The sequence below is a fragment of the Centruroides sculpturatus genome, unplaced genomic scaffold (assembly GCF_000671375.1).
Source record: "Centruroides sculpturatus isolate CEXI.00-Female unplaced genomic scaffold, Cexi_2.0 scaffold1707, whole genome shotgun sequence".
Taxonomy (NCBI): Eukaryota; Metazoa; Arthropoda; class Arachnida; order Scorpiones; family Buthidae; genus Centruroides; species Centruroides sculpturatus.
The window spans coordinates 96,876-118,528 of NW_019385865.1; the positions used below are offsets into that span (position 1 = coordinate 96,876).

The 21,653-nt window shown below is 32.1% G+C and overlaps 1 protein-coding gene across 1 annotated transcript in view; it reads right to left on the minus strand.

The window, feature by feature from the left end:
- Positions 1-18,783, minus strand: part of LOC111642615 (acyl-CoA-binding domain-containing protein 5-like) — a 42,948-nt gene extending 24,165 nt beyond the window's left edge. The window contains exons 1-3 of the mRNA XM_023388986.1: positions 18,449-18,783; positions 4,594-4,714; positions 1,421-1,493 (exon numbers count right to left, since the gene is read on the minus strand). Coding sequence (XP_023244754.1) covers positions 1,421-1,493; positions 4,594-4,714; positions 18,449-18,509 — 255 coding nt within the window. The 5' untranslated portion in view covers positions 18,510-18,783. The remainder of the gene's footprint in view (positions 1-1,420; positions 1,494-4,593; positions 4,715-18,448) is intronic.
- Between the last annotated feature and the right edge of the window lie 2,870 nt (positions 18,784-21,653).

A 21,653-nucleotide genomic window follows, 5' to 3' on the forward strand; every position in this document is an offset into this window, starting at 1 on the left:
TTATTTATAATTATTAATATTAATAAGAGATGGCGCCTAACGCTTACCTCTAGTACCAAATTGATTACGTAATTTATTTAATAATTAGCATAAAACTAGCCCGATAGATTTTCGGCAGTCTGTTGGTTGTAGCTATATTAAATATCGGGTTGGAGATGTTTGTATAAACAATAAAACTTATTGTTATGCAGTCTTTTCAATTTCAATCTACTCTCACAACCAGGGGTGGATCTAAGATTTTCAGGGCATAGGTTTTATTGAAGTCCAATGGGCCACCTTTTTTGTTAGATTAAGAACCTTTAAATTGGAGTTTAAAATTCATTTTTAATAACATCAAAAGCAGAGTTGAAATATATTTATTTATGAAATGGTGTTGAATGACAAACTTTATATCGATAAGTGCTCATTGTTAATGAAAAAGTATTAAAAATTTATGATGATAATTCTATTTTTGTGGGCCCAGGACTTAAGTCTTATTAGTCCCTATGTAGTCCGCCCCTACTCACAACTTGTAATTTTGTAATCTATGCAGATAGTTCTTTCAAACTAAACTGAATTTAATCAGATTGTATATTTAAAATCGATGTAGTTTCTAAAAGTAAAATTATATGAAAAATTTATGTACTAAGTTAAGTTTTTATAACAAAATTTTGTATTTAAACATTAAAAAATTAAGAAATTAAATAAAATAAAAATAATTATTGCAAATTTGATTTCATGAATTTTAAAATAAAATATAAATAAAAATACTAATAAACCAGAAAAAATCTTCAGTTAAGATTTATTTTATAAGTCAACTGTAAAGTATTTACAGTGAAATTCAGTTAACCCTGCATCCAGTATACTGGCATGTCGCGCTCATCATTGGGAAGGGGAGTTATCTGTGTGCTGGGGTAGGTCTAGTGTTAAGATTTTTGTGTAAAAACATTTAAAACATGCAATTCTTAGAAAGGGAGTGTGGGTTTTCCTTTTAGAGATGACAAATGCCAAGACAACATGAATCTGTGCTAGATAAAACCAGTTTCCAAGGAATAAAAAAACCGGAAAAACTTTCACCACCCAATATACATTTGATAACCCAGCACTACATCAGTCCCAATGACGCAGAGTTAACAGAATGTCACTGTAATAAGATACAGTAAGTTCATTCTTTTAGATTAATGGAACTACCATTGCATACTTTCCTTACAATTTCTCATTTCTCTGATATTTAAACCCACATCAAATCTTACATTACAGAAAAATCCTTATATTCATCTTTTATTCACTACCCGATAAACCTACCCTTATATAAGCTTATAAATTCATGAATACACACTAAAAAACAAAAAATAACACATTAATATTTCAAATATTCTCATATTATAGAACTTTCTATTTTATTATTATGTACAACATGTTAATTTTATTTGAAACATACCTTAATCATTTCACGTACATAACATTCCATAGCTTCTTCCTTTGAAATAGAACCTAACTTCATCCATGCATCCCTTTTCAAAGACAATTTTATAAATTACTACATAAATAAAATATTGATCTATGTAAACAATGTACAAATAAACACAATAAAATATGTGGAACTACTGAAACTAATTATAGAGTTGTTATATACAGTAGAGCATCGATTAACCGAAACAATTCGGGACTGGGGTTGTTTGGATAACTGATCATGTACGAAAAAATATATTAACCTAACCCATGTTGAAATTTTTCTCTGTTGCATGTTGCTTTGCATTGAATTTTCATCGATGTTAAGCCTAAGAAAAATTTTTTTAAAATAATAATCATGGCTATTGTATTGTTAAAAATTATTTCCTTATTTTGTACAAACAAAATAAATATATTGAAAAATATAAAAACAAAAAAATTATATTTCAGAAGTTAATCTAGTATCAAAATCATCCCAATTCAGCATGACACACAGCCCTCAGAAAAACACCACAAAAAACAAGCAAAACTCACCACTCATGGTGGGGGAAAAAAGCCTCATTTAAATACTGGCGCGTCCTTAAGTACCTTCTCATGGTCACGCCAGTGCTGCCAGCTAAAACACGCACACCAACAAAAATAATATTCAAGTAGCCCAAGACATAGCCAAATATTGCAGTGCCACAGCACTAGCGGAAATTTGAATTGGAACGCTTTCGGTTAACCGATGTTTCGGGTGATCGGTATTCGGATAATCGACGCTCTACTGTAGTTCTTCCATATTTAAATTTGAAACCAAAGATTTAAAAATAAATATATTTTATAAACACACATTATATAAGACAATAAATTACAGTACATTACATAAAGTACAATGTATGGCTATCAATGAAAGAAACTAAAGTTTAAATAATAAAAATACATTTGCTATAAATCAGCAACCGCACACCGGGTTGTATATAAGAAAATACGACTTACATAAATCTATAACCGGTGCATACAAAGATTAAACTTTGTACGTACCGGTTATAGGTTTATGTAAGTCATATTTTCTTATACATTTCCTATTACACACATGTCCAAAACTTAAGGACAAACACAATTTCTAGCAGCAATAGCTATAGAAAAAGTCACCAAGACAGTCAGTAACAAGCAGTCATATTGTTGTGAGTGCCGCATCATAGTTCAAGATGGACATATTCCATACAGAAGGGTCTCTCTTCCTGGAAATTGACAAGCATTTTCCATTCATTCTCCACCTAAGTCCAACCGTGTAAATACAGTAGAGCGTCAATTATCCGAAAGTCAATTATCCAAAAGAATTCCAGTCGGCAAATTTAAATTTTCGCCAGTGCTGTGGCACTGCAATCTTTGGCTATGTCTTGGGCTACTCAAATATTTTACATTTTTGATACTAAATTAACTTCTGAAGTATAATTTTTTATTGTTTTTATATTTTTCAATATATTTATTTTGTTTGTACAAAATAAAAAAATAATTTTTAACGATACAATAGTCTTCGTTAGGCTTAACATCGACAAAAATTCAACGTAAAGCGACACGCGACAGAGAAAAATTTCAACATGGGATAAATTAATATATTTTTTCGTACATAATTGGTTATCCAAAATATCGATTTTCCAAACAACCCCCAATTGATTCAGATAATCGACGCTCTACTGTATCTTTTTTACCAAAGACTTACTTTTATTGCTTTGATTTGTAAAATGCTACAAGTCATTGTGTATTACCTTGTAATATATGTCAAGTGTATAGTTCTTGCCATATTTTTCTGCATTCATCTACAGTTCTTTCTATTCATGCACATAGATGAAATTTAGTATATATAACTTAGAAATGTAACAGAAATTCACCAGCTTAATAGAGAAGTTGTATTTTATCAAATACATTAAAATTTTTAAAGAACATACTTTCTCAGATGATTCAAATCAAAAATTGAAATCAAAATCAATAATTACCAATACACAAAATATTCTTGAAATGTATATATACAGTGGAACATCACTTAACAAGCACCTCACATAATGAGTGAAACAAATAGTAAAAAAATGACTTGCTTAATGAGCAATGTTTCGCATAATGAGTGACAAGGAAAGGGAAAGTCCCGAATTGTGCGCAAGCTCCATCAATCTGTGTTTAGCACTCATTCCGTTAGCATCTTAGTTTCGCTTGTGACCACACATTTCTCCAAACTTGTGTTCAGACATACCACATATAAACATCAACAACCATAGCCTGTTATATAATAAACATGCCAAACAATATGCCAAATTCTTGGGCTATGTGAAGGCTATAATTAAATATTAGAAATTAATTAAATTATTGACTAGAGGTAGGTAGTTATGCTGCCATCTCGTATTAAATTTAATGAACAATTCCAAATTAAATTTTAGAAATGTCTAAATTAAAAATTAATTATGTATTTTCTTAGCATAAGCAACCTTATGCTAAAAAAATACATATAGTAAAGAGAACAGCAGCAACCAAGATCTAAAAATTAATTATTTGTAATTATTAAACTTAATACGAGATGAATGCATAACTGCCTACCTCTAATCAAATTAATTAATGTCTAATATTTAATTACAGCCTTTACATAGCCCAAGAATTTGGCACATCGTTTGGCATGTTTATCAGACATATTATCTGTGATTATTTTTGTTTTCTGCAAATTGAATTTGCATTGGTTCATTCCCCACTAGAAGAAAAGATGAAGATGATTCACACTCCTTAACAATGTAGGCCTATATTGTACAATTGTCTTTGAATAAACGTTATACATAAAATATTAGAGAATTTTTTCGGGATGGAACACATTTTAGTATTTTACATTAATTTCTATGGGAAAAATTGTTTCACTTAATGAGTGTTTCGCATTATGAGTAAGATTCTGGAACGAATTATGCTCGTTAAGCAAGGTTCCACTGTATAGGGCCAAAGTTTCAAATTTTTTTCAAATTATGGTTCTAATTTTGTAATGAAGCACTTTTTTCAAGTAGATTTCATAAGCAAAATTATTTAAAATTTTATTATTTACTCCAAGGAGTGTATTTCATTTATTTATTTTAATTACGAAAGTTTTTCATTTAATTTTAATAAATTATTAAAATGAAAGCTTTCAAATGTAATTAAACTTCTCACCATTTTGCTCTTGCAATCAGATCCCAAAAATTTGGTTTTGGCAGTGTACATGGTCCTTCAGTAGCTTGTTTATAATAAGAATAAAACTTTAATTGTATAGCTCTGGTTGGCTGAAAGGCACCTGTAATTTTAAAATCAGAATAAATGATTCTCAACAAATAATTATGATAATAAAATGACAAAGGTTTATGATAAGAATTTATGGTAGGCATGATTATACTGTATATACTGATTAATAAGGCTAAATAATTACTAAGCAATTTGGCAGGAGGCAGACCATCAGGCCATCATTTCTTGTTTAATTAAAATTTTTGAATATTCTGGAAGAATAGATTGAGTCCGAGTGAAACTCAAACTCACTACTCCTGCTTACCGTGCAGACAGGTTGCCAGTTATGATACTTTTCAATCTTTTCTTCCAGACTAGTTTTAGATATAACCATATTAGTCACTCATGGTGCCGACTAGAGGCAACTTAGCAGCTATAACCCTCAGTCAGTTTACACTTTAACTCCATATTATGAATATTTCAATAAATAGATTAAATACCATCCAAAATCAATTATTATAACTTGAATGTGATCTGGCAATAGTTATTTATTTTAGGAACCTAACAAATGAGTGTTTGTATTATATCACATATAACTAAACATTAATTCGTTATAGTATAACTGCAATTTACGAGCATACCTTGTTCCTGAAAACTTCATACATTGAAATCTCATAAAGAGATATGAGCTTATCTATTATTCCTTATGATCAAATTTGTATCTTGTTTCAGTATAATGGAGTCACCATACTCATATTCCCCAAATAATATCAAAGTACTACAAAACTTATATTTACCTATTAACTGATAGCTCTAAATGAAAGGGGATTAAGGGGTTAAAGACCTTAGACATAAAAATGATCACATAATAAAACTGCATAAACATTGCCCAAGTAAAATAATGTTTTTGTTGATTGCAAATGGACTTTATACCTATACAAACATCCCAAAATCTGATGCATATTATTACTATGTCAAACAACTGCCGGATTAAATCGGGCTACTTCTCCGCTAATATTATTTATTAATTTCCAAATAATTCGTCACTAGAGGCAGGCATTAGGCACCATTTCTTATTAAATTTAATAATTTATAAATAATTTAGAATTACAGGAACTGCTCTACTTTCAGCACTGGGGTGAAATTAACGTTACACTATCTGGAACCTGTTACCAGTGCTTTACGCGTATATATAGTATATTGCTTGACAAACGTTTTCGAGTGATCAGTTCGCTCTTCTTCAGGTCGACTGAAAATTCCCCGGTCGGCGTGTATATTTTTCGTTTGGATCAGGTGTCGGATCAGACTGGGTGGGCCGTTTCTGGCATGCACGGTCGTGTGGTGGGGGAGGAAATGGCGGGTTGGCGTCTAACAGCGATTGCCAGGCCAGAGACAGGGTTTATCTCTTCCTTCCGGTTAATGCAGGTGGCTAGCCGGCTGGCGTTGTAGATAGCGGCAGCCTCTAGCCACCTGAGATGCTGTTGGTGGGGCGTGTTGATGATGATGATAGTAGCCTTCTCTAGTTAAGCCTCGATTTCGGGGTCCGACGCATATGTGGCCAGGGCTGTGGTTAGCCTCCCGTGTCGGGTATCCGCTTGGTGTTCACGCAGGCGGGTGTACAAGGAGCATTTGTAGACAGAACGCAGACCTATTATACATTGGCTCGACCAAATCATGTTAGTGCACCCCCTTGCTAAATTTCTGGCTGTGCTACTGAACCAGTACTTTTGATGGAGGTTATTAATCATATTTTGTGTTCTTTCAATGCATAATGCCTGAAGATGATTCATGTTACAATTTGCTAGCGTGAATAATATAATACATTTTAATCTTTTCATAATCTATATAATAACCTGTCAAATTAATTTTTCATTACAAGGAAAAATGAGATCATATATTATTAAACTGCAATTAATAAATAATTAATGATAACTTTCATAATTAATTGCATTTTTCCTCCAAATTCATTTTTTCAACAGAAATTTCAGATTAACCTTTTGCTATTGCATCAGTATAAAGATATATTTTATTATGGTGATATTTATTTTAATTTTTGTAACAACATGATAATTAATTTAGTTTATTAAATATGTGTTTATTAAGACCATTTAATATTAATTTTTGTACAATATTTAACAGATTTGAATGTAAAATTTTCGTCCGATGGCAATAATTATAATTAAATACATATCTGTAGACCAGTAGCCTACAATGAAAGGTCAGTCATCAAGAATGTATAGTCTAGAATACAAAGATAATAAATGGTGGTTTCTTTTTTTGGGAGGACTTTGTCTTCAGATATTTATTTAATGTGTAAATAAGTTAATGATATTACAAAAAATTTTAGTTAGAAGTTATAAATAAAAGTGGAACAAATAAATAAAATTAATTTAAAAGAATACGTAAACAAGTAGAACTGCATTATATTTATTATTTATCTATTTCAACTTCCAGCCCTACAGACAAAATATGTAACTGATGAGGAAATCAGGTTTTCGAAATGCGTTTTGTAACCAAGGTGTTGGAAAAGAAGTTTAATATTGTGAAATAAACTACAATTTGGAAAGACGCATTATTGTAGACTGTCTATAGAATTGGAGGTTGAAATATATATACCCAGGGTGGCCAAGCTCCTTGATAGTCCAAGCCATTTTTCAAAATTTGAAATTTTTCGCAAGCCGCAATCAAATATGTATTAAAAAGGTATGCAAAAAATTTCAGATTACGAATTATATCCGTAGCAAGAGTGATACAAATTGTTTCCAATTTGTCCAGAGCACAATGTCAACTGTCCGTTGCAATGACAGTTTACAAATTCAAAATCAGTCTGGAGTCGGTCAATAACGGACGATTACGCCACTGTTTATGTTCGTTCACGCAGTTTTCGATGAGTCATAGCATTCTTAACTTGGACGGAAATGAAATTTGTTACAACGTTGCACTTAGTCTTACATATTTGTTGTTAATAATTTAAAAGACATTTTGAAACACGTATGGAACGATAATAATTTTAAAAAATATAATAACACAAAAATGAAAAGGGAACTCGGGTACATTTATCGAGAGCCACAAATAAATCCTTCAAAGAGCCGCATGTGGCTCGCGAGCCGCAGTTTGCCACCCCTGATATATACCGTATTTACTCACATATAAGACGAGGTTTTTACTCATTTTTCACTGTTTCAAAAACCTAGGTTGTCCTATACATGCGAGCAAAGGATTCTTTGTGTTTTTTGCAATAATTTTTGTGAACTGTTTATAGTTCATACTGCCATTATAGCAGGGTGCTATGGAGGTCAAGGTAAATGTCACTTTCAAAGAGATGGTCGAAAATAGCTGGTCACTTAGCAATGATTATAAATGTAATTATTTCATATTTGTTAAATTGATATTTTTAATGAATATTTGCACATTCTGAATCATTAAAAATAAACTTTTTTCAGTCATGTGTATTATAATGTTTTGGTTTTGCTACACGAGTATCAGATGTGTGGAAAAGCATTCTTCAAGAGCTGATAGCAAAGTCATTCAAGAAATGCTGCATTTCAAATTCACTTGACGGATCAGAGTGTGGCTATATGCCATATTTTTGTATATATATATATACTGTATATATATTTTAGATTAAATAGTTTTAATAACTCTCTCCCCTTAATCCTTCTTTCTAACTTCCTTTGTTTATTGTTCTGACTTCTGTGAACAAGGGCTCTCCCCTTCCCACCCACTAGGGGGTCAGGTGGGACAATGCACTTTGAGGAAGATAGTGAGTAGAAAACGGAGTCTCTAACAGTCATTCTTAAGCTGGACACGGAAAGACGCGGACGTAGATCAGTAAGCTCATGAGACGGAATTCGACGAGTGCAGAACTGAGAGCCATGAAGTGGAGATCCAGACAATAGAATCGGAGAGACCATCAAAGCTATTAAGGAAAGGACATTCAGCACATGAAAGAAGAGCCCAGAGCTACTTAAAAAAAAGACACAAGTCGACATCAAAGTTCATAGAGTATTGGGTACTCCACTATCCTATTCATTCTTCTCACTTCACTATCTCTAGATTTTCTATCTTTAAGATTAATTAGTTAGGGATTGCGCGTTTTTTATTATTATTATTGGGTAAGTAGTTACCACGGAAGTGAGCTACTTGGTTTGTTATTGCCAACAGGCAGTGAAGGAAATTGGTATTGTGAGAGACCGAGGGAATCCAAAAGAACTTTTCTGTATATAATTGTTCATTGTGAAATTAAATTTGTTTTAATCAAATTCACATGTTTGTGTATTCTTATCACGTTTCACACTTTTACAAGAGGACAATGCTTTGTGGAGTGAGAGTGAAAAAAAGAAGAGTTGTCATGAAGCTTCAGAAGGCAAATCCAAGTAGACAAAAGGTGATAGCATCAAGAAAACATGGTTGTTTGCCTTAACATGTACATTTGATAATATTTTATTTGTGATTAAATGAAATAAAATTAGAATTGTATTAATAAATCTAATTTTCTTTATTTTGATCTTTAAAGTCACACCTCATCCTATATACGAGATTGTCTTATACGCAAGTAAATACAGTATATATATATATAAGATAATTATACTTTTGTAATTAATATGTGTAATAATAAAATTAATTGGTAAATATAAAATAAATTTGACTAGCATGTAGAATGCTAAAGTACAGTCGACCCCCTATAACACTGTTGATTATTCTGTTTTATATGAATTCCATGTTGTACAAGTCACTTAGATTGTACAAATACGTGTGCTGGGCTGTGAACGGCTCATGTATTTGTAAAATCTAAGTGACTCGTACAACATGGAATTCTTATAAAACGGAATTATCAACAGTGTTACAGGGGGGTCAACTGTAAACTTATTACTATTACTTAATATCTTGAAAAGAGAAGAATATTCAGTTAACTCTAATAGCCAAATCTAGACAGGATCTATTCTATACAGTGCACAGTTTGTTCCTTGATTACAGATGTTTATTCTAAATGCATATATCAGTGGTGGAAAACCTTTTTGAATTAGAAAACCATATCTAACTTTAGAGGGACCTAATATGCAACACATTATATTGGAAGTTGCATAATGTTTACATTTATCATACAAAAAATATGCAGAAAATATACTTTCAATAACCCAAAATTCATAACAGCAAAATTATACCATTTTCATGATGTATTGGAAGCCAGAAAAGACCACATGTTAAATCTCGTTGGGACTACACAACTAATTTTGTTATACTGAAAGTTCATTTTAACAGATTAAATAAAATATACTTATAATTAGTTTAAAACAGTCAAACAAACATTATTAATCATTACAAAATTTTAGTTTTTTTTTTTTTATAAAAAAGGTGTATTTTAGATTACATTATAATTTTAGTATACATGGGAAAATCATACAAAAGGTTAGAGGAGCATGATAGATTAAGAGATACAGTGGGCGATACAAGAGTTATGAGCAGAGCTGACTGTGGCTTGGACAATTACTTAGTGGTATTAAAGGTATAACTAGATTAGGTGGTAGAACAAAAGGAAGAAAAGAGTGACTCTGAAACAAGTGAAAACAGACTGCTTGTTAAGTAGAAAAGATGAGCATAGAGAGCATGTTGAATTGAAACAGGGGAAAGTAAGTGAGGAAATGAGTGATGTGGAGAAGGTTTGGAAGTATTTCCAGTTTTCCAAAACAGGTATGTGGTGTAACAAGAATGGGCCGTGAAAGAGAGAAAGCTTGGTGATATGACAGAGTTGAGCAAACTGATAAAGTAAAAAGGCTACATACACAGGCCTACTGAATGGCAATGTTAGTGAGATTAAGTACAAAGCAAAGAAGTGAGAGGCTGCACGAGTGACTAAGGAAGGTAAGGTCAGAGTGAATGAAGAATAGGCTCAGCATATGTGTGAGAACTGAGGGGGTTAGTTGTCCCCACTTACTGGTGGCTCTGTCAGAGAATGGCTTTATAGGAGGGCAAAAAAAAAAAATGAGTGGGGAGGTTAATGAGTAAGTTGACAGGTTCCCAAATAAATGCACAGGTTGAACAAGAATAACACATTTAATAAACAACTATAAATTTTTTTTTAATAACACAGTCTTGTGTTCAATAGTCAAAACAACTATAAAATTATACATATCAAAGGCAAGAGTGAATAGCTACAAAAATTCTATTCTATGTCGCGACAATAATTCGTCTTTCTTATGGAACATCTAAGTTCTATTCTCTAAGTTAAACTAACAGACAAAGAGAGCATACAACTAGATTTTTTAAAAATACCTCTAAGTTCCTGATCCCTAATATGGGTCGCTGGTAAAAACGTTCCTGAATCAGCACAGCATCTATGGCGAAGTGATGATGAACAGATTGGCAGTATGGGTCAGTTGATGTCGCAGTCAATGCCCCCTGCTGATGTCCACCTGGAGGACTGTGTCCAAGCCCTTTTTATACTATTTTTGAGGGGTGAGAACTGTCAAATAGTTGATGATTTATAAAGGCACCTGTCAGCTGCGCCCGATCTAGATCCAGCTGGTACGGCATATTGCCGATGTATCCTTTGGTCGGACTGTTGACATTGGTCAACCGAAGGTGAAATTTTATGATATAAATTCCCATGAATTTGATAGTTCTCTTCCATTAATTATTGTATAGTTTGACAATATCTTCTCAGGTTTGACAACTATCTCTAGATTGTTTATATTAAATATTGTATTAGTCAACCAGAGAGGCAATTATTATCATGCTGTTTTGATTATCGTGCAGGTGTCCGCAGACACATGCTAGGTGCAGCTAAAGGAGGGGTGAGAAACACCACTTATTAATTTCTTTTAAACATCTGTTCTTGCCTTGTTGATTTTATCATTAATCGAATTTATTGGTATAGACTGTGACATTTAACCCGAGGAGAGAGTTTTGATCGTTGATTGTAGACTATCCCTTTTTTTCTGTAGAATTATTAGGGTTAGGAGGAGAACAATACTGATTTAAACAATACAAGAAAAAGGGGGGCAGAATATCACATATGCAAGGAGCATTTGTGGGAAATGGAAAACTGTTCTGAAAGCAAATAAAGAGTATACATGACAACAGAAAGAAAAGTATATCTTGTGTATGAAGTGCAAATGATAAACTGATGTGGGACGAATATGAGGTATGATACATAATAGGTGACATGAATATTTTGAGAGCCTGTTAAGGGGCAGTGAAGGTAGCACGATTGGAAGAACAGTTGCAGAAATAAATGAAGTGATGGATGCTCATTTCAGTGATGTTCAGAATGCAATAAGAAGTCTTTGTTGGAGTATTTATATGGTAGACCAGTATTAGAGTAGTGATTATGCAATAAACAAATAACATCTCTAAATCCAATATACTATAATGTATCATATAGCCGTGTCTAGTCCAATAGAATTCAGCATTGGTTAATGTCTAGATTATTGCAATAAGAAGAATGCAAAATGGCAGATCTGGTCTGGATGGTATGACTGCAAAAATGTTAAAATGTGGAGGGAAAAATGAAAAAGAATGGATGCTACAACTCTGCAATATATATGCACACAATAACACCTTACTTGCTTATTCCAGCAACATTTATGCTGAATTACAAATGTTTTTGACCACATTTAGAGACCTTCTTTAAGTAAATAATCCGTTCCATTTATTGTACATTTGAAAAACAGAAAAACATTCTACAAGTATTATGAATTTAATTTTTAAAATTTACATTCTAAATTAACCAACATGGATTAATTCAAAAACTTGTAAAATAAAGTTGGAGATTAATATTAAAATAAGACTAAATATTAAAAAAATAATAATACACTAATGTATGATGTGTTTTCCTGTGCTTCAAATATTACAAAACCTTGACATTACCTAACCTTCTTAATCTTATCAGATTAAAATGTAGAAATACTATGTTATTTGTAATCACATTTGTAAATGGTTACTTTATAATATATAATTGTTTGTTTTTATTTATGTATATTTTTTTATCATTGGTTGTTATCCCTTTTTTATATGTTATGGGCATTATTTTTGGGGAGGATATCAATTGTCTTATGCCATTTCCTTTTGTATATGTAATAAATAAATAAATAGTGTGAAATATAACACAAACTATTGAAAAATGTATGGTACAATAAATGGAACAGCTTGTTTACTTGAAGAATGCCTCTAAATGTGGCCAAAAATGTTTGTAATTCAGAATAAATGTTGCTGGAATAAGCAAGTAAGGTGTCATTGTGTGGATATATGTTGAAAAGTTCCAGTTTATTTCTTAACTTTCTGCAAAATATGCTGTGATAAGGGCATGGTGCTGTGTGATTGGAGAAATGTTATGATTGTTCTGATATAACATGCATAGAAAAGAATGAAACAACAGCTATAAGAACTTCTGTGGCCTAAGTTTGCTGGCATATCTGGAAAAGTGTTTGTGTGAGTGTTGGTTGACAGAGTTGAGAAGCTGACTGCAAAGCAAATAAAGAATGTGTAGTGTGGTTTTGTGAGAGAAGAGGTGTGTAGACTAGATCTTCACATTGAGAATGTGAAGAAATATTTGAATATATGTAAAAAAGTCTTTACAGTGTTTGTTGATCTAGAAAAAGCATATGATAGAGTGAACAGGGTGAAACTGTGACAAATATGTGATTATGGAGTGAGAGGTAAGTTACTTAGAAGTGTGAAAATGATGTATGAAAACAACAGAGCATGTGTATGTGTGGATGGCAAAGTGTTTAAGTGGTTCACAATTGAGGAAAGTGTAAGACAAGGGGTAAGACAAAGGTTATGTCTCCAAGATTGTTTAATGTTTTCATTGATGCATACATGAGGAGATCCAGAGTGCCTGAGTGAGAAATGAGAATTGGAAATGACCAAGTCTGTCATTCGGTGTATCAGATGACACTGTGCTGTTAGCAGAGAGCATGGAAGAGCCTCAAACTCTTGTGTCTTATCTTGAAGAGGTGTGTGAGGAATATATGCTACAAGTGAATGTGAGTAAAACCAAGGCAACTATGTTTGAATACAAAGATAAGCAAATGGATTGCATGATTGAGCTGGAACAAGTGCACTAGTTTGTATATTTGGGAAGCATGAGTGATAGAAATGGAATGATAGATGGGGATATTACCAGAACAGTGAATGCAAGACTGCAGGTGGTGGATGCAATGAGTAAATTTGCAAGGGATAAAAAAATGTCAAAGAGGCATGAATGGCTTTGTTATGCTGCCTGTGTTCATATATGGCAGTAAAACTTGGGTATGACAAAAGAGTCATAAGAGATGCATTATTGCATGTGAGATGAGGTATCTGAAAGCAGTGTGTGGTATAAACAAGGAGAGACTGTATGAGAAATGAACAGGTGCTAGAGGAATGTGATGTGAAAAAATGTGTAATTTAAAAGGTGAGTAAAGGTATACATTTTTTCTTGTGGAGTTGCATGCTTAAAGTCTGCCAAGTACCAACATACTCTACAACTGTCAGCACATTAGGTACTAAAATAATATATAATAACGATATACAAACTAATAATATAAATTATAGTATATTCCAGGGATTTATGCAGGAGGTGGTGTTTATGGTGCTACAGCATCCCTTAATACTAGTCAGCAAGAAATCAGCTTTGTTACTTTGAAATATACATATAATATTGCAGTACTTCAATGGCAAAAAGTAATCTTATATATAAAGGAAAATTTTAACTGATATTTGTAAACACATGTTGAAAAGTGTGTGCCAGACTAAAGATAATTACTATTAATACTTCACTATAACTGGATAACAAAAAACTACATACCCAAACTCCAGCAAATATCAGTTAGTTTGTATGGAGAACAAACAATTTTGGTGGTCTCAGCCACTATTGTCAGAAAGAAAGAAAAAACTTGCATAAGAGACCCACTAAGGCAAAGAGGGGCTTACTATATCCGTGGGCCCTGTACCAAATGCACAGCATAACTTTTCATTTGAACTGTCCTTGTTGAACAACTTGTGCTGGCACTTCATCTGGTCAGAGCCACAGTTTTCCTCTGTTAGGATTTCTGAAAAAGATCCATTTTTCATCTCCCATTACAATCCTGCACCAGAACCTGTCATCTTTTGGATTTTGTAACATATGATTGCAAACTTGTATCCTCCTTTGTGCCTGCTGCTCCATCAGTTCATGTGGACTTCTCAAGGTCTTCTGCTGTGAAAACCAAGGTGTTTCAAATGATGAACAACAGTTGATTGTGAAGCACTGAGTTCAGCAGACATTCGGCTAGTTCTGCTGCCTGCCTCCTGTTGAACAGCTTGGAACAGTGCTTCGTCATCAATGGTTGATGATCATACAGACTGAAGTTTGTCTACGAGGCTGGTATTCCCAGAGTTGAAACTGCAGAATCATTCAACTGTAGTTGTATTGCTCATCAGGCCTAGGCCTTCAATTTCACAAATTTTCTCTGCTGTCACTCTTGCATTTCCAGTAATGAAGTAAGATGTCTCAAATACCCCGCGTTTCTTTATGCAGTGAAAGTTTAGCGAAATGACGTCACGAGCATTGTTGGCCAATTAAAAACCAGTTTTAGTATGTTCACTGTAAAGCACTTCTCGAGCACTGCATAAAGAAACGTGGGGATGATGAGTTTCTTTGTCAGTCATTCTTTCTTGTGAAAAATCAATATTTGCCAAAGGAATAAATTCAACAGCTCTATAAAATAATAGTATATGCTTTGATGATGACACAAAAGCCAACTCATTTGCATTCACGGCTGTGTTGCCAGTGCTAGAGATCTTTTTCGCAAAAGTGTTGTCAGCGTCCAGGAACATTTGAATCACCTTGATATGTGTTTTTTCAGTTACCAAAGTAGATTGCAAATTTTTCCACTATATGGTAAAAGCTTTTCTCTAATGATGAAAGTTAATTTTCTAATTTTTCATGGCAATCTTGTTAGAAAATTAAAAAACTGTTCTATGCTAACAAGTATGCAACTTTACACACTAGAAATTCCCTCTAGCATTTTGTGTGTAAACTGAATGATACTTATAATTTTCTTTTTCAGTAGTGTTCTTGAAAATAGCATTCAATTAGATAAGTGTGAAAAAGTTAACTAAAATCATAAGTGTGTATAAATCCTGAGTGATCAAAATCATATATCCTGATGAGTAGCACACATAATTAATTTTTATAATTGTATATTACTGATAAAAAAAAATTTATAGTGATGGCTAGCAAAATCAAAAAGAAAGGGAAGAGATCAATGCTGAAAAGAAAATTTTTCAACAACCTGGATCATCTGAAGTGAGAAAAATCAGGAATTGTTGCAAAGATCTTGAATTTAAATGAATCAACAATTCACATGATGAAACAAACTGAAAAAAAACTAAGAGAAAGTGTATGTTCTGGGTTAGTTGTAAGTGCAAAGTGTGTTGCTCACTTGTGATTTTTTAATAGTGAAAATGGAGAAGTCTTTAATGATCTGGATAGAAAAATGTACCCAGAAAAAGTTCCTTTGAGTGATAAGACAAAAAGCTCTTAAACTTTATACACATTTGAAAGAACTTGGATAAGCGTCTTCTAAAGGACACATTGAAGATGAATGTCGTGCTAGTAAAAGATAGTTTGAAAATTTTAAAAAGCTCTACATAAAAAAATTTAAGGAGAATCAGCATCAATAGATGTAGAGGCTGCCCAAAAATTCCCACAGAGAACTTTTCAAATTTATTGATGGTGGTTATACTGTGGACCAAGTGTTTAATACAAAGATTTGGGTTACATGCAGCCTGTTTGGTAATTGATTTTTCAAATGTTTTGTTCATTATGTTGGATAGGCTTCAAAATTCTAATTCATAGACAACATACCAAGCCACACAAAATTTTAATCCATCCACATGTTAAAATAATTTTTTAGCCACCTAATACACTATTATTATAACTGTTCTTTATCAATCATAAGAGTACATAACCTCTGCCCTGCAGAGGTTATGTACTCTGCAGGGCAGAAGTATGGACTGTGCAGGCCCTCAGAGGTTATGTGGTTATGTACTACATAAAAAAAGTAATGATTTTCCAGATTGTGTACAAGTGTGTCTAGTTTAATACAACTAATGAAAAATATACACACTGATACGTACATACACAAGCAAAACATAACAAGATGTGTTACGGTTGAAATTTACAATGATTTACGCATACAAATTTAGACTGACATACATAGCAAAGTGACAACAGTTTAAAAGGTCATAACGTGACATTTTCGTCAAACCTCACTACCGCATTATATAAGTTACCTATACCCGGTCTAGGTTATTGGCCTTATTTAAATTAGTCTCATTAATAAACTTTTTCAGTTTAATTGCCTTAAAAAGTTTCTTAGTTTTTAATATCTTTGTATATATTAAATAATTATTATTTATATTAATAATACGGAAAAATCTGAGATTTTCTGCATCAATTAGCATTTTAAATATTACTCTAGAATTTAATATTTAAAATCACAAAAATAAATGATAACTAGGCTATATCCATCATAAAAAAAAAAAGTTAAATCTCTCTTACGTATTTTAATCTCTTAAAATATTCTAATTTTTCTTTTTAGAAAAACTTTTCCTCAATTTTATATGTACATACCATAAATATAGCCAATTTATATTTTTTAAATTGAATTAAAACAGAAATTTATATGTAACTGACCTATTTTTGAATTTTAAAAAAATTCTATTTTGTTAATCCGCACATCAGCCGAACGTCCTTCCAATTCGAGTCCATGCAGGGTCAAAACCGTTTTGGAATACAAATTTTATTATTATAAACGATTAAAATTTGAAAAACAGTTTAAATGAAATACTCATTTTCGTGTTAAGTGCTTATTAAATTAATAAATATTAATAGTTTGCTTGATATTATGTACTCTTGTGTGCTTAAATTTATTAGTTAATTTGAAAAAATGAAGATAATAACTTTATATTAAAGCATTAAATGCTTTCTTTTAAGCTCGCAAGTATCATTAATTACATCATAAAATTTTTTCTTGTAATAAAAACTTATAAATTAATGCTACTAACATTTATTTTTTTTTTAACAATTAAAATTTATTTATATGTATGTGTGAAAGCAAATTAAAGCCAGTTACCACAAATATAAATTTAAACAATAGAACCCATAATGTTCAAATATTCAGTAACCTAATAAAATATGTTTTTGTATTTTCACTTTCACATTCAAAACAAACTAATGATTCGAACCAGTTTGTGCGATTTGCTAAAAACCAATCATAACACAAAATTAGTGCGTTTAACGCTACATTCTGTTTAATTAAACGATATTAAATACGAACTTCTTAATGTTTTCGGTCAAATATCCGGCGTCGGCGCACCACCGATAAATATAGAATTGAGGAAAAAGTATTTTGAAAAAAAGAAAAATTAGAATATTTTTGAGATTAAAATATACAGTATATCAAGGATAACTTATTTTTTATGACGATATACAGATTATATTTATCTGTGATAAATATTTGCAATTGTTTGAATAATTTCTAAAATATTTCTAAGTATAACGTTATTAGAAATTTATTCCACACTAATTATGTATAACGTCGTGTTAGTTGTAAAAGACAAGCACGCGTGTGATTGAACCCAAACACGTTTCATAATTAATTCCGCATTGAATAAGTAATGTTACGGTTCTAGTTTAGAAAGCTCCGGAACGGGCCGATACATATCATTAACCTAATTTTATAAAAACTTAATTATGGAAATAGACTAGAATCGCGAAACGATCTCTATTGAGTCACGCTGGTATAATTAATAAAGATATAAAACAACAAATGCAAACCTTCTTTGGGTAGATTCCTAATAACGTTAACGGCTGCCTGAAACTTCTCCTCCGTAGTCATTTTCAATACTCGACGAATCTAAACGTAGATCAGTTTGTGCCAATTCACACCACCTCAGTTTATCGCTCGACGTCACGTGTCAGCCAACATAAACAACCAGTCCGAGAGGTTATATTTTAATGTTATCATACTTTCCTGCTTCCATATTTATTCGCCTAGAGTTTCTAACGCGAAACGACGAATGGAGACGATGACTGTCAAAGTAAACGTACTCTTTTATTGTAAAAACATGGCATTTGAACGTACACGTGGTCGATACTTTTAATCGTAAACAATGGGTTCGTTGGCCGTAACGCCCCCCGATGGATGACATAATTTCTATTATTTATTTTTGTCTTTTTATCTAAATAAAAAAAAGTATAATTATTTTAAAATACAGGAATTTTATTGAAATATTTTTTAGATTATTTTTTCGTTTGCTTATTATCACAATTTTCATACTTTTATGCTATTAAATTGGCTACAGCGTGATTTTAATGGCGGCTATTTTTTCGGTTAGAATAACAGCGACGAACTTTGAACGTGTTTATTTATTTTTCATTATTTAATATCCTGTATTTTAATTAATTAAATTTGCATATAAGGGTTACGTGCAAGTGACGAGCGGCTAAGAAAGTCAATGACGTGACCCGTTTTGTGTGAAACCGATATTGTAAGTGGCCCACTTACGTAACAACTCGTCACCGAAAACAATTGCCTGTAGTGTTTAGATGTGTCTATACGCTACACTGCTACAACTGTACAGTACGTAGCTTTTAGACGTAATCTGTAGATAGTGTTGTCTTTTTAATTTTTATTCTATGTTATTATTATCATATCAGATTGATCGCTATTGAATTTCTGGAGTTAATTTGATTAAATTTTCCAATCTTTATTGTTTATTCAATCTTTCTTATCCGATAATTTCAATATATTAGTTACGTTTTTTTATTTCGTTCCATTAGACCAAAAAGAGAAAAATCGAACCTGGACCCTTCCAAAGGCGCTAAAGTGGCATAATTAAATGGAAAAATTTTTAATTCTAAGTTACAAGTATCGTTTAACATTTTTTAATTTATATTTTTTATATCAATACTACAAATTTTACCAACGGAATTCTTTTAAAATAAATTACAGTAGAACCTCGATTATCCGGACTAATTGGGGATGAAGGTAGTCCGGATAAGGAAAAATCCGGATAATCGAAACAAACACTTTAATTTGTCTTTTAATGATAATACAACACGTTTTCTTTTCGATGACATATCGGCAATATTAAAAGTAAATACTGTATTTAAATCGTGATCAAATTTTCAAGAAACAAANGAAACCGATATTGTAAGTGGCCCACTTACGTAACAACTCGTCACCGAAAACAATTGCCTGTAGTGTTTAGATGTGTCTATACGCTACACTGCTACAACTGTACAGTACGTAGCTTTTAGACATAATCTGTAGATAGTATTGTCTTTTTAATTTTTATTCTATGTTATTATTATCATATCAGATTGATCGCTATTGAATTTCTGGAGTTAATTTGATTAAATTTTCCAATCTTTATTGTTTATTCAATCTTTCTTATCCGATAATTTCAATATATTAGTTACGTTTTTTTATTTCGTTCCATTAGACCAAAAAGAGAAAAATCGAACCTGGACCCTTCCAAAGGCGCTAAAGTGGCATAATTAAATGGAAAAATTTTTAATTCTAAGTTACAAGTATCGTTTAACATTTTTTAATTTATATTTTTTATATCAATACTACAAATTTTACCAATTCTTTTAAAATAAATTATAACATTTGAGTCCCAATTGTGGCTTAAAAGTCAATTAACCGGTTTTAACCGCTCTTAAAACATATCACGGTTAAGTGACTTTTGGGTCATTCTCCATATAGGCTAATCGTTCTAGAGAGGATGGAAACGGAAGTTTTTGTTTTTTATTTAACAATCGTACGTATAAATCAATGATTTCTATATAGATTTAGATTATTTAGTATATATATATATTTATTTATTTATCGAAACTGTCCTTGTGGAATTACAGAAATCTTTCCGACATTTTTAATGTTATACAGTAACATACTGCACAAAAGTTAAATGACTCGATATAAATTACTTTCCTCGATTATTTAGTGTCGAAATTCCTGATATTAAACAGATTTTATTGCGGAAGAGTTCGTAGAAATGACGCAATTTCCGAATTTAAAAAAAAAAAAAATAATAATCGTTCTTCTCGTTGAAGAAAATTGCATTAATTTCCTCTATCTTTACGTTTGTTTTCAACAACGTAAGGACAAAATTACGATTAGATAATTGAATCACAACTTTAAATTATGAAGTTCTCATTCGCGTTGAAGAAGAACCGAAAAACTTTTTAAAAAATGGCGAATTATCGTCCTGTAAAATGATAGAAATATTAATGAGTGCGTTAAAGTAGAGATTCATTAATAAGACGTGCTACTGATCGCAACAATATTGCTAAATAACATGCCGCCTTGTTCAAATATATTGACTGATTGATTTAACAGCGTGAATACGTTAAGGCTACACGATCTGCCACTATTGTGTGTATTATGAATGATCGGTGATTTTTTTTTTTAATTCTCGCCGCCCTGTGAGCATTAAGAGGGCCATTTTAGCAAGCCTATTATGGGTTCGGCCAGGCCCATAACAGGACGGGCGGATGGTGAGGGACGGGGCCCGAATACGTTCATGAAGAGCATTTAAGTGGTTCTTTTTTCTTTTAATTTTTGACTCTTTTTGTCTTGCAAGTAATAAAAGATTTTTTCGTGTCCGTCGCTCCCCGGCCGCTACCACAATAAAGGTGTCCGGGGGAGTCTGATACAATTATACTATTAATTTAAATAATAGCTGAAAATCATCGCTAGGGACNGTGTCCGTCGCTCCCCGGCCGCTACCACAATAAAGGTGCCCGGGGGAGTCTGATACAATTATACTATTAATTTAAATAATAGCTGAAAATCATCGATAGGGACACGGAATTCCTAGAACGTCCTAGTGCGCGTTCTAGGAATTCCGTGACAGATAACAGATTACAGATATACAAACAGTGGCATCAATAGCTTATATAAGTAGATTGTAAAACCGTTTCAAAATGAAAGTTTCTAATTCAAGTTTTTATTATGTAATTATTTCGGTGAAGA